Below are 13673 nucleotides of genomic sequence, written 5' to 3'. Positions count from 1 at the left end.
CAAATACGCTGAAACATTATGACAAATATAATCTAAGTAGAAAACCATAAGAAAATATTAAGAGATGCTGCACGTTTTGCATCTAAGGAATTATAAACAAACTTTTATATTGTGTTATTTCAAACCTAACACAGGATCATGTAATACTGCACCATAATCAGGCTTGGAAGGGATTAGATTTTTATTGGTAAATGTCAGTTTCATGGTACACATACAAACCAACGGAAAAAAAATTGCCACCAATGACCATCAAAATTTACAGATAGGTAAAGTAAGAAAAATGCTGTTTGAGAATTCAGAGTTTGATTTAATGTTATTTTGTATATTCTGACATGACAATTCAACAGCTATAAAGTTTTAACTTTAACATCTACAATCATTAAATATTCTGACCCCCCCCCATAGTTTTGCACACCTGTGAAAATTTAAAATTGAAAAAAATGCTTAAAAACAAATATTGATATCCACCAAAATTATTTAAAAAAAATAAAAATTGAATTCTGCCAAACCTAACCATAATGAATCCACACAAGGGGAAAGATTGAAGTTCTGTATACAACCTTAACTGTCATTTTCTGACTGGGGAGTTTAGCCATGAAACCTTAACTCTTAATATAATTTTCATCCCTCTGGATTTTATTATCTTTCATACAGCCTGTATTTAAAATGCTTTGTACAAGTAAAAAAGCAAACTCTGTATATGGTATAAAGTTAGAGAAAACAATGGTGCAGAGACATCGTACAGTGAAAAAGAGAAAAGCATTCACAAAAAAGTTTTAAAGGCAATACAACGATAGATTGTGCATAAGATACAATCAGATATTTACAATTTTTTTCTTAGAATTACCATAATGTATGTAAGGAATAGCTTAAGACAAATAACTGGAAAGGGACGGGAAGAGTAATTACTATCACATATTAGCATTTTATTCAATTAAAAAAACCACAGTTGAGAAAGCTACATACAGTTCCACACTTACTACTGATTTGTTTTTGTTTTCAGCTCTTTTCATTAGACAAAAACACCAGGAAAAACAAGAGCAAAGACAAAATGGACCAAAGGATCTTACTCAAGCAAATATTCCCAAATTTTGAATTAAATTTATATAAAATGAGCAAGAGATTCTAACTTTAAGCACTAATCTCAAGCAGACCAACATCAAAATCCATTAACTAACTCAGGGGTGGCCAACCTGAGCCTGAGAAGGAGCCAGAATTTACCAATGTACATTGCCAAAGAGCCACAGTAATAGGTCAGTAGCCCCGCATCTGCTCCCCAGCCCCCAGTGCCTCCTGCCTGCCGGCAGCTCCCACCAATCAGGGCCTGCTCCCCTCCCCCAAATTAATCAGCTGTTTCACATGCGCTATGGGAGGGAAAGAGGGAAGAAGCTCAGGGGAAGGGGCAGGGGCCTGAGCAGCGAGCATCCCCCAGCACACTGGAAAGTTAGCATCTATAGCTCCAGCCCCAGAATCAGTGCCTAGGTAAGGAGCCACATGTTGGCCACCCCTGAACTAACTGATTTAGGAGCTCTTTAAAATGAGCTATCAAAATCACATGAAAAAATACATTTATGTCATCCATAACTTCACAGTGCATAGACTCATCACCTGTATTATTTATTTAATTCATCCCTCAAAGAAACATTTTTCTTCGTTCTGAATAGTTACATTTAAGTCCGAGGGGGAAAATCCATTAATGCAAAGTATTTCTCTTCCTCTTGGCTGCATCTATAATTTAATCCCTCTAAACTGTAGATACAAAATGAATCTGGATTCATGAAGCTGCCAGATATAGATTTTGAATCTGAAGTTATTTTCTTTAAGTTATCACTGTTTCATTATTTAATCAGAACAAGTGACCTAATGTTAAATAGTCTTGTTTGATTCCTAAGAATTTGAAACTATGTCTCAATTTAAGAACTAACCATCTTTCTTCCTCTTGTTTTCTATAGTGTACAACACAGATCTGAGCCCTTCCCTCCAAAAATAAAACTGCATTATTAGTTACTTAGCAGACCTACTGGAGTTTTCTACTCTTCTTCCCTTCCTGATTAACAGAACACCTATTGGGAAAATAAAATTTCTAGAAGTCATCTATAATTATTATCCTGGTTATGGTGCAAATGCTTTGTCAAAAAGAAGCATCTTGCAGCATATTGTGAAGAGTATCAAGTAGACAGATATCTTTCAGAAAATTATTCTACAGGTGAACCCTCTTAACTAAGAATGTTTTATCTTTCAAGCTCTTTGTCGTGGGCTTTGCAAGCAGCTCTGTCCAAGGAAAGTGTAGCTGTCATGACTAGTCATGAATAGAGATGGTCACTGAAGTTGCTGGATCAAAATCTTTTGAAGCTTTGGAGGTGAGCCTTGAACTGAAAACAGAAGAGAACTAGAATCCAATTCCAGACCTCAACTTTCATTTTTTATTCTCTCTTTTGAAGGCTTCTTATCCACAAGTCAGCAGTTCCTCAAAATGTATATTTTTTTAATTTTTCAGAAATAGCAGCAATTGTGCACCCTTTATGTTGGGGGGAAGTTACGGAATGCACTACTGCTCCAAATCTCCAGTCACAAGGAAGGAAATAAGCAAAAGCTCTCCATTCCAATCCAGAAGCTTCTAGATGTTCCACACACCATGCAAGCCAGGGAAACAGAAGAAAGGACAGTCTTTTTCATTGCAAGAGTGTCTAAAGAAAAGCTGCCTAAACAACTGGAAAGTGTAGCTGAAACAACTAGCAGGTGTAGCCAAATCAAAAGCACATTCCCATTTAAATCCAGTACAGCATCAGCTCAAACTACAGAAAGCACACACTATACTTTTGCTGGGTGCTACTGACAAAGTAACTTTTTGTAGAATTCATAGCAGGCAGCACTGCAGAATAAACTGTAGAAAAGGATTTTTCCCTCATAGTCCCAAATTATGATACATTAAACATGAATACATGGTTGTGGCTTGGATCTAAAATGCACAGCAATAGGAAATGTAGTTTTATGTTCTCCACAACTCCATTAATAACCATAACTCTTGGGCACGTGTAGTGTCAAGGATTGCCTACCCCTGGTGTAGCATACCGTGGCACACATGCCAAAGGCGGCACGTGAGCTGATTTTCAGTGGCACTCACACTGCCCAGGTCCTGGCCACCAGACCGGGGGGGGGGGGGGGCTCTGCATTTTAATTTAATTTTAAATGAAGCTTCTTAAACATTTTAAAACCCTTAATTACTTTACATACAACAATAGTTTAGTTATAGATTAAAGACTGATAGAAAGAGACCTAAAAACGTTAAAATGTATTACTGGCATGCGAAACCTTAAATTAGAGTGAATAAATGAAGACTTGGCATCCCACTTCTGAAAGTTTGCCGACCCCTACACTACACATTCAAATGAAATGTACTGAGCATTAGAAGAAATTTACAAGCTCCAGTACTGCCAGCCTCACAGTACACTGCATCTTCCAGAACACACAGGTTTTGAAACAGGATTTGAACTTGGAACAGAAGAAAGGTATGCAAACCTACTGGACCCCTTTAAATGCCATCTTAGCAGAAGCCCATCACCCTCCCAGTTAGAAAGGAAGGGATAAAAGTATTAACCTTCTCCATCCAATTTACCTTTAAAATGCCACCTGAAAGGGTTTAAAAGACTCAGACGCTTTTCAGTTGGACCCCTTTCACATCACAAGCCTCTGAGTGTAACCCCCCTTATAGATTAAAAACACTTTTTTGTATATTTAACACCATTATAAATGCTGGAGGCAAAGCGGGGTTTGGGGTGGAAGCTGACAGCTCGTGACTCCCCATGTAATAACCTTGCGACCCCCTGAGGGGTCCCAGCCCCCAGTTTGAGAACCCCTGTTCTAATCATTCATTACCATGAAGTGATCACACTCTCTTGTATTGCTCTGCAGGGAGCCCACAAACATGCTCTCTCTAAGGTTCCCAAAACCAGAGGTTCTCAACATTTTTATTTCGGAGGCCCCACCTCCAGCATACTATAAAAACTCCAGGGCCCAGTGGGGGGAGAGCCAGGACTCCAGCTGTGGACCCCTGGTTGAGAACTGCTGCTCTATGACAGTGTTTTCAACCTTTTTTTATTTGGGAACCCTTAAAAAATTTCAAATGGAGGCATGGACCTTTTGGAAATCTGAGGCATAGTCTGCAGACCCCCAGAGGTCTGTGAACCACAGGTTGAAAACCACTGCTCTCAGAGCTTTAGCAGTAAACATCAGCATATCTACAGCTCCTGTGTTCAGAGTTTAGTTGGAGGCTGCCATATAATTATATCCCATTTAGTAAATAAAAGCACTTATACATTTCAATTTTTTAAAATAAGAGTTCTCATGAAATATTTTTGCATTATAGTGAGAGCAGCAATCTGATCAGGAAGATGACTTCCCTCCCTGCACCTCTCTAGTGAATCAACAAGGGAAGTGAGTGGGAGGCTGTCTCCACTCTTCAGTTGCCTGCAATGAGCAAAGGAGGACTTTCTACCACAGCGGGGCTCTATAAAATCCTCATTAACGTGAACACGGATGGAATCACAGAATCAAAACAACAACACGGAATCCAGGTTCTCTCCAGCACTAGGACTGCGGTGGCAGGTGAGCAGGGCAGGCTGCATGATTGAGCTACATGCACCACTGGAGGTAAGAGACCAAAAGGTGCGGGGAGAGGGTTTCAGGGGACTAGGGCCATGAGGCAGTGCAAGCATTTGGGGAGAAGGGCCAGCATCTGGGATTTAAGGGCAGCTTCTGAGAACTCAGTTCCTTGCGGTGTCAGTTTCACGCCCAGAGTTGCAGCTCCCGGGCAGACTCCAGCCATGCAACCAAACATTGATTTCGGGGAAGGGGTTGGAAGAGGTGGGGCCTCATGGAAGGGGTGGAGTGGGGGCGGGGCCAGGCAGCAGGGGTGGGGAGGTCAGTGATGCGGCCCTCGGGCCAACGTACTAGTCCTCAAGTGGTCCTCATGGTCATTTGAGTTTGAGATCCCTGGGGTAGACGATATTGCCCTGACCTGTCATTCATCTCTAAAGATGATACAGGCACACCGATACCTGCATCACAGATGATCTTCAGTGAATTCCAGAACAGCCAGCCCTGACCAATACTGAACGATATTGGCATGTTCTCTACTCAAAACGCCTGAACGTCAAAGAAACAGACTGGGCCGCTCTTACTATGACCGTGGACAACACAATCTCCCACAGTTTCCAACGCTGAAGACTTTTGACCGTTTTACTGCACTCTTAATCTCCACCGCAGAGACTCCTGGTGTTATCTGGACTGGTGATCTGCTAGGTCACTCCAATCCTCGACTCTGAGAGCCAGCCTTACCTTGCTCTGCTGTGAGAAACCCCACTCCCGGGCTGTTCACACACAGCCTCTAGCATGTAAACTGCTCCCAGCTACGCCAATGTGTGCTTTTGGCCAGCTGCTGCTTGGATTGTGCAACCGAATGACACTAGCCAATAGTTCCGGTCCCAGACACAATCCTAGGAACCTCCATCTTGTACTGTCCAGTTATGCCCGCTGGACGCTGCAAGCTTATATGAGTTCGTCAATTTAACAAAGAAATTGATATGCACCAGGCTTGTTATCCCAAGGCGAATCTCTGACATGCTTGAAACCAAATGCACTGCTTCAGGTAGAATAAAAAAACAAATTTATTAACTACAAAGACAGATTTTAAGTGATTATAAGTCAAAGTACAACAAGTCAGATTTGGTCAAATGAAATAAAAGCAAATGCATTCTAAGCTGATCTTAACCCATACAAACTTAGATGCTTCTCACCACAGGCTGGCTCGTTGCTCTTCAGCCAGGCTCTCCCCTTTGATCAGTGCTTCAGTCGCTTGGTGGTGGTGTTTGTAGATGGAGGTGGGAGAGAAAGAGAGAGAGAGAGAGAGCATGGCAAACCTCTCTCCCTTTTATCATGTTCTTTCTTCCCTCTTGGCTTTGTGCCCCCCGCTTCAGACTCAGGTGAGCATTACCTCATCGTAGTCCCAAATTGACCAAAGGAAGCGGGGGGCGACTCACTCGAGAGTCCAACAGATCCTTTGTTGCTGCCTAGGCCAGTGTCCTTTGTCCCTGTGAGGCTGGGCTGGGTTTGTCCCATACATGCCCTGATGAGACGTGAAATGCCCCTGGAGAGTTTTTGCCTGGGCCTCTGCTCCTGGAGAGTTTTTGCCTGGGCTTGTTTTAAGCTATGAGGACACATTTTCAGTCTCAGAACAATGTACATAAAATTACAACCTATAACATTACTGTAACAACAATGCTCAGTGCATCATGAGCCTTCCGAAGACACCCGACATGACAAAATGCATTGGATACCACACAACCATATTATAGGGATGAACATGGGGGGGTACAGGGTGTTCCCCTGAGGTACACAGCATCACAAGCTCCGCCACAAATATGATGATTGTAGAGACCTAGAAATTGGAAAAGTCCTCCTGGCATCACTGGATCCAGCAAGGCAGAAACAATGGCTTGAATGCATAGGTCTAAACTTCACACACTCGAGCAGAAATGCCTAGAACTTGCTGAGACACCTGGGGGCTGCAAATCCCCACATGCCACTAGGCTGCAGATGAAAAACCAATGCCCTCACTGCTCAACTTTTGTGGACATTAAAACACCCAGTGAACAAACAGTATTGCAGACAAGTCCACCATTGACTTTGGCAGGTGACATCCACATGCCCTCCAGCATTTCAATGGTCTGGACCGTTCACAAGTAAGGAGATCAATACAGCCAAGAAATTGGGAAAAGCAACAGGAAAAGACGGTATCCATCCTGAGTCCACTAGCATGGAAATAGATGATGCAACTGTTCACCAACATCCTGAAGACTAGTGAATTCCCCCGTGTGTGGAGAAAAGCCAAGGTTATTGCACTCCTAAAGCCTGGAAGACCTGCAGATCACCTTTCTAGTTACAGGCTAATCTCCCTCAAGGACCACCTACGTGGTGATGGAGCATATGATTCTAAACCAAATTGGGCCCACTGTGGACACAAACCAACCCAAGCAGCAAGCTGGACTGCACAGAAGTTGCTGTGACCAGGTCCTGGCCCTCACTACAAAATCAAAGCTATATTCCATTAAAAATTCAAGACCAATACTGCTTTCATCAATCTGTCAGCAGCATATGACAGTCTGGAAGGGTTGTCTGCTACTGAAGCAGACCAAAGAGATCCTCTGTGCGTGGATTTTCAGGCTGCTGAATACCATGAGCATATACCTCAGACGTCAAGCCAGCAAGCTGCTCACTTTGAATAATGGGTTACCACAAGGCTCTGTACTTGCTCCAACACTCTTCAATATATACATGAGTGATATGCCTGAAATGATAGCGCAGACGTTTGTGTATTCTGATGATTTGGTATTCACAATTCAGGCCCATAGCTTTAGAGAATTTGAAGTGACCTTTACATCTGACCTTAAGATCATGGAGGCAAGTGGCAGCTGAGACCAAATCGGAGCAAATAGGTAGTCTCTACTTTCCATCTTGACAACAGAATCGCACAAAACACTAACAGTTGAGTTTTGTTGTGAAACTGTGTATTATGACCCAAAGCAAACATATCTCAGTGTCATTCTTGACCATACACTCACCTTTCATGACTATCTTTAAAAAGTAGCCTCTAAACTAAAGCAAAGACTCACATCAACATTATTCAGAAGTTAGTGAGAACAAGCTGGGGATCAGCTGCCCCAGTGCAACAAACATTGGCCTGGGCCCTGGCATACTCAGTTGCAGAGTACCGTGCACTGGTGTAGACGAGAAGTTTCCATACCCAACTTGTGGACAGGCAGCTGAATCAGACCATGTGAATCATCACGGGAACTCCAAAATCAACACCTCTACCATGGCTTTGTATTTGGCAAACATCCATTGAGTTATCCATTGAGATATAGCCACAGCACAAGAACTTAAATGCACCAAAAACTACCCAGATGTTCCCATCTGGCAGATTATGGATAACATGCCCCAACAATGCCTGAAATCATGAAAACTCATGACCACCTCATGTTTATGGATCCGGCCTGGGAACGACATCTGGACCCCATCTACCATTCCAACCAAGCTTATTATTAATGACCCAACAAGCCGCCCTCCCGGTTTCAACCTGCCATGCAGACTTTGGACCACATCGAGCTGCATCTGAACAAACCATGGAAGACACAACTACTTGATGCACAAGTGTAAAATCAAAGACTTACTTTCACGCAACATTCAACATGAGAACATCCAAACCATCACACACATCATAATTCAGTGCCCCAAACATGGATTCAAAAGTGAAATGGATGATACTCACCATACCACAAAAGAGGCCTTGAAATGGCTTATAGACCTACAACTGCATCTACTAAAAGTCATTCTGCAGATGCCAAACACTCATAAGAGATTGTTTTTGAATCATTTAATCAGTGAATATTTTCATGTGAAAATTACACTGATCATTTTATATGATCTTCACTGAATATTTATAAAAGCAACTGCTTTGTAAAAATAGTTTTCTTCAAAAAAATTTTACTTACTAGTAATCTAAGATGTACTGCACATATGCAAGTTTGTGATTTCTTAACAGGGCTCAGAAACGGAAATGGACAATATATTATTATAGAATGTAACAAGACAAAGCAATAATACAAACAAAACTGAAGATGAAGAAATGAAAACCATCAGAGATCAGAGAGAACAAATAAATTTAGAAAATAAATAGAAATGAGAAATATGGAATTTTTGTGAGGAAATACAGCTGATTAGTTTGAAAAATAACAGCATGTCGTACTCTCAGAGGAAGAGGAATTTGTATTATGATGAACAAAATATAACTAGGAGTAATGGGATTAAATTAATACAGGAAAAATGTAGGATAAATGTCAGGCAACACAAACTGACAATAAAGTCATTTAAACTGTAGAATTCTCTCTTAAGCAGGTAGAAAAACCTTGCCATTTTACTCATTTTAAAGTAGACTGAACACTAGTTACTGTATAAAAGAGAATCATCTAACACTAGGAAAAGAACAGACTATGTGATGTAACAAGTCATCTTCTGTGAGTTAAGTAAAAATAAAAATAAACTTGATAGAATGCATTTTCATGTCAGTCAACTTTTCACATTGTACTTAATAAAACATATGGACTTACAGAGGACAGCCACAGCTCCAGACTCAAACATGAGGCACTCTTCCTTATTTCTGGTTTCCACTATCACACTGAATGGAGGTGGATCCAGTTTGTGATAGACACGATATCCTTTGCTGAAAGCCATTTTTCCTTTATCAGAGGCAGCCCTGTCCAATACAAGACCATGTTAGTGAAAGCTTCCTGTACCTTCAGGGTTCTCACTGCAAAGCAGTCCCAATTCTTAGCCTCACTCAGGTATTTTAAGAGAGTATCTAATTGGGGGTGGTGTGGAAAAGAAGGGTGAAGACATGTCATGTCATGAGAAAGACAGACAGAACCCACACAAGGACTTAATGATTTCGGCTAAAGCTCAGTTTGCTCAGAAAAATGTATTCAAGGGATAATTTATAGACAAGCATTACAATGAGTTGGCTTTTAGAACACAAGCACCTAAATAAGCAACTTTTAAAAGAGCTCATTTGCAGATTTCACCAGGTTAGCAAAAAACATTTCACATACATTTATTTAACAGACTATGATTTCTTGGATAAGAGGGAGTCATTGACAAACATACCACACTGAACAAAAAGAGTGACAACTACCTAATGATGAAAGTGGGTGACTAGGAGCCCAGACAGGTTCAATTTTTAGCTCTAGTAGTGACTCTGACCAAAGGGACTCTGCCAGTGGTTTAAGGCCAAAAGCGGTTTATTTTTACAAAACTTACTGATGACAGACATGTTTTTTGGCACTACTGTCATTTTAATGGATGCAGGTTTTTGTTGTTGCTTGTTTGGATTTAAACCTTCCCCTATAGTATTTACTATGACTCAATCATTATGACACTGGGCTAGTGAAATTGACTAGAAACCAGAAGATGAGACTATAAATAAAAGTGAACTCAGAGTCATTAGGCTAATTTTAATCACACAAAACAAAAAGGAAAGGGGGAAAAGTACAAAAGGGGAAAAGCAAATAAAATAAAGAACACTCTATTTTAGCAATCTAAGGCCTTGTTAGTAACAAGGATCAGGCCTTTTAAAAGCATCTGGGTTACCTTTTATCCTAGCAGTACCGCCTGGACCTCTCCATTTCTCAATTCCCTTCTCTCGAAAGGGCCCGATATTTACCGATCTCCTCACAGGGGGCCAGCGGGCACAGAGCACGCTGCCATGCTCGGATGGGACGCCGGGCAGCAGCGGCAGCCCAAGCTCGGATTATTCCCCTCCCAGGGCCGCGGAGGGAGAGCGGCAGGGCCGGAGCGGCGGGGCGGGGAGGGGAAGGGAAGGGACGAGACGCTGGCAAGCTCACCCCGGGCCGGCCCCCTCGGGGCTCCCTGGGATAATGCCCGGGGACCGTGCGCGGTGAACAGCTCACGCGGGGGAGGGACGCAGAGCCCCCAAGGCAGGGACAGGCAAACCCGAGAGCTGGGAGATAAGCGGCCCTGCCCCTCCCCCGGGGACGGACGGACGGACGGACCCAGACAGACCCAAATACCTCCCCCACCAGACAGACAGACAGACAGGCCGAGCGGGTGTCGCTGATGCTCAAGGATCCTCCATCTTGTGCAGCTGCTGCGGCGCCACTTCCCTCAGCCCCGCGCCGGTCGCACCCGGGGCTGAGCCGCGCAACCTCGCCCCTGCCGACAGCGGCCCCATCCCCCGCAGGCCCCAGCCCCTCACCGGCTTCGCCGCCACCTCCAGGGGCGCCTCCTGCTGCGGCTCCCGGCGACAGCGGCTACCTCACTTCCGCTCTGGACCGACCATCTCTTCCGCATTGCGCCGCCCGGGGCCGGAAGTGGGGGAGGGGGGCGTGGGGGAGGAGGGAGAGCTGAGCTGCGCGTGGCGGTGGGTGCTCGAGGCAGGGAGCTGGGGCCGTTGCCTCGCTGTCACGTATGTAGGCGCTCACGAGCCTCCAAGCGGAGGGGCGCGCGAGACACCCCCCTCCACATCCCTGCGGGGTGTGGTGCCCCCCCCCGCACCGCGCCTCAGTCTGCAGGTAGGGGTGGCAGATTTGTAGAAATTTTGGTGGTGCCCAGAACCCACCGGCCCTCCCTCCAAACTCTGCCTCTCCACCTGCCTAAGGCTCTGGGAGGGAGTTTGGGTGGGGGAGGGGGTCTGGGGTGCAGGCCCTTGGCTGGGGATTAGGGTGCAGGAGGGGTCCACGGTGCAGGCTCTGGGATGGAGTTTGGGTGCAGGCTCCTGGCTGGGGCAGAGGGTGGGTGTGCAGGGGGGGTGAGGGGTGCAGGCTCTGGGCTGGGGCAAGGGGTGGGGGTGAAGGGTGCAGGCTCTGGGATGGAGTTTAGGGATAGGAGGGGGTGCAGGGGTGAGGGCTGAGGATGAGGGGTTTGGGGTGTGGGAGGGGCTCAGGGCTGGGGCAGAGGGTTTGGGTGTGAGGGGATGTGAGGGCTCAGTCTGGGGCTGGGGATGAGGTGTTTGGGGCATTGGAGAGGCTCAGGGCTAGGACGGAACGGCAGCCTGCCCTGGCCCCAGTGGACAGGGGCACTAGATCCCTGCAGCAGCAGTTGATGCTGGAAGCCAGCAGAGCAGAGTCAGCGTGAGCTGCAGGCTCTGGAGCGGTGAGCGGGGGCAGCAAGTGGGGGCCGGGGAACACTCGGGGGAGGTGTGTGACAGCGGCAGGCAGGGCCGGGGGAGAGACCTGGCCCCAAACACTGGTGGAGCCGGGACCTGAATATTGGTGGAGCCCGGGCACCATGAGCCCATATAACTTGCCGCCCCTGCCTGCAGAATCATAGAATCATAGAATATCAGGGTTCGAAGGGACCCCAGAAGGTCATCTAGTATAACCCTCTGCTCGAAGCAGGACCAATTCCCAGTTAAATCATCCCAGCCAGGGCTTTGTCAAGCCTGACCTTAAAAACCTCTAAGGAAGGAGATTCTACCACCTCCCTAGGTAACGCATTCCAGTGTTTCACCACCCTCATAGTAAAAAAGTTTTTCCTAATATCCAACCTAAACCTACCCCACTGCAACTTGAGACCATTACTCCTCGTTCTGTCATCTGCTACCATTGAGAACAGTCTAGAGCCATCCTCTTTGGAACCCCCTTTCAGGTAGTTGAAAGCAGCTATCAAATCCCCCCTCATCTTCTCTTCTGCAGACTAAACAATCCCAGCTCCCTCAGCCTCTCCTCATAAGTCATGTGTTCTAGACCCCTAATCATTTTTGTTGCTCTTCGCTGGACTCTCTCCAATTTATCCACATCCTTCTTGTAGTGTGGGGCCCAAAACTGGACACAGTACTCCAGATGAGGCCTCACCAATGTCGAATAGAGGGGAACGATCACGTCCCTTGATCTGCTCGCTATGCCCCTACTTATACATCCCAAAATGCCATTGGCCTTCTTGGCAACAAGGGCACACTGCTGACTCATATCCAGCTTCTCATCCACTGTCACCCCTAGGTCCTTTTCCGCAGAACTGCTGCCTAGCCATTCGGCCCCTAGTCTGTAGCGGTGCATTGGATTCTTCCGTCCTAAGTGCAGGACCCTGCACTTATCCTTATTGAACCTCATCAGATTTCTTTTGGCCCAATCCTCCAATTTGTCTAGGTCCTTCTGTATCCTATCCCTCCCCTCCAGCGTATCTACCACTCCTCCCAGTTTAGTATCATCTGCAAATTTGCTGAGAGTGCAATCTACACCATCCTCCAGATGATTTATGAAGATATTGAACAAAACCGGCCCCAGGACCGACCCCTGGGGCACTCCACTTGACACCGGCTGCCAACTAGACATGGAGCCATTGATCACTACCCGTTGAGCCCGACAATCTAGCCAGCTTGCTACCCACCTTATAGTGCATTCATCCAGCCCATACTTCCTTAACTTGCTGACAAGAATACTGTGGGAGACCGTGTCAAAAGCTTTGCTAAAGTCAAGAAACAATACATCCACTGCTTTCCCTTCATCCACAGAACCAGTAATCTCATCATAAAAGGCGATTAGATTAGTCGGGCATGACCTTCCCTTGGTGAATCCATGCTGGCTGTTCCTGATCACTTTCCTCTCATGCAAGTGCTTCAGGATTGATTCTTTGAGGACCTGCTCCATGATTTTTCCAGGGACTGAGGTGAGGCTGACTGGCCTGTAGTTCCCAGGATCCTCCTTCTTCCCTTTTTTAAAGATTGGCACTACATTAGCCTTTTTCCAGTCATCCGGGACTTCCCCCGTTCGCCACGAGTTTTCAAAGATAATGGCCAATGGCTCTGCAATCACAGCCGCCAATTCCTTCAGCACTCTCGGATGCAACTCGTCCGGCCCCATGGACTTGTGCACGTCCAGCTTTTCTAAATAGTCCCTAACCACCTCTATCTCCACAGAGGGCTGGCCATCTCTTCCCCATTTTGTGATGCCCAGGGCAGCAGTCTGGGAGCTGACCTTGTTAGTGAAAACAGAGGCAAAAAAAGCATTGAGTACATTAGCTTTTTCCACATCCTCTGTCACTAGGTTGCCTCCCTCATTCAGTAAGGAGCCCACACTTTCCTTGGCTTTCTTCTTGTTGCCAACATA

General features: G+C 45.4%; 1 protein-coding gene across 9 annotated transcripts in view; it reads right to left on the bottom strand.

Annotated features, from left to right (window-relative positions):
* SYNJ1 (synaptojanin 1) overlaps positions 1 to 10920 on the bottom strand; it is a gene marked incomplete at its 5' end in the record, with an annotated part of 107461 nt that extends 96541 nt beyond the window's left edge. For 7 of the 9 annotated variants that reach the window (XM_084651701.1, XM_084651702.1, XM_084651703.1 and 4 more), the window contains 2 exons: positions 9165 to 9310; positions 10826 to 10905. In XM_084651701.1, the coding sequence (XP_084507827.1) occupies positions 9165 to 9288 (124 nt within the window). Of the gene's footprint in view, positions 1 to 9164; positions 9311 to 10640; positions 10794 to 10825 lie in introns of those variants that run through there. The other 2 variants (XM_084651697.1, XM_084651698.1) reach the window with 2 other exon arrangements.
* Between the last annotated feature and the right edge of the window lie 2753 nt (positions 10921 to 13673).

Source organism: Lepidochelys olivacea, assembly GCF_965140295.1.
Source record: "Lepidochelys olivacea isolate rLepOli2 genome assembly, chromosome: 1".
NCBI classification, from domain to species: domain Eukaryota; kingdom Metazoa; phylum Chordata; order Testudines; family Cheloniidae; genus Lepidochelys; species Lepidochelys olivacea.
This window is presented reverse-complemented; position numbering and strand designations above follow the sequence as displayed.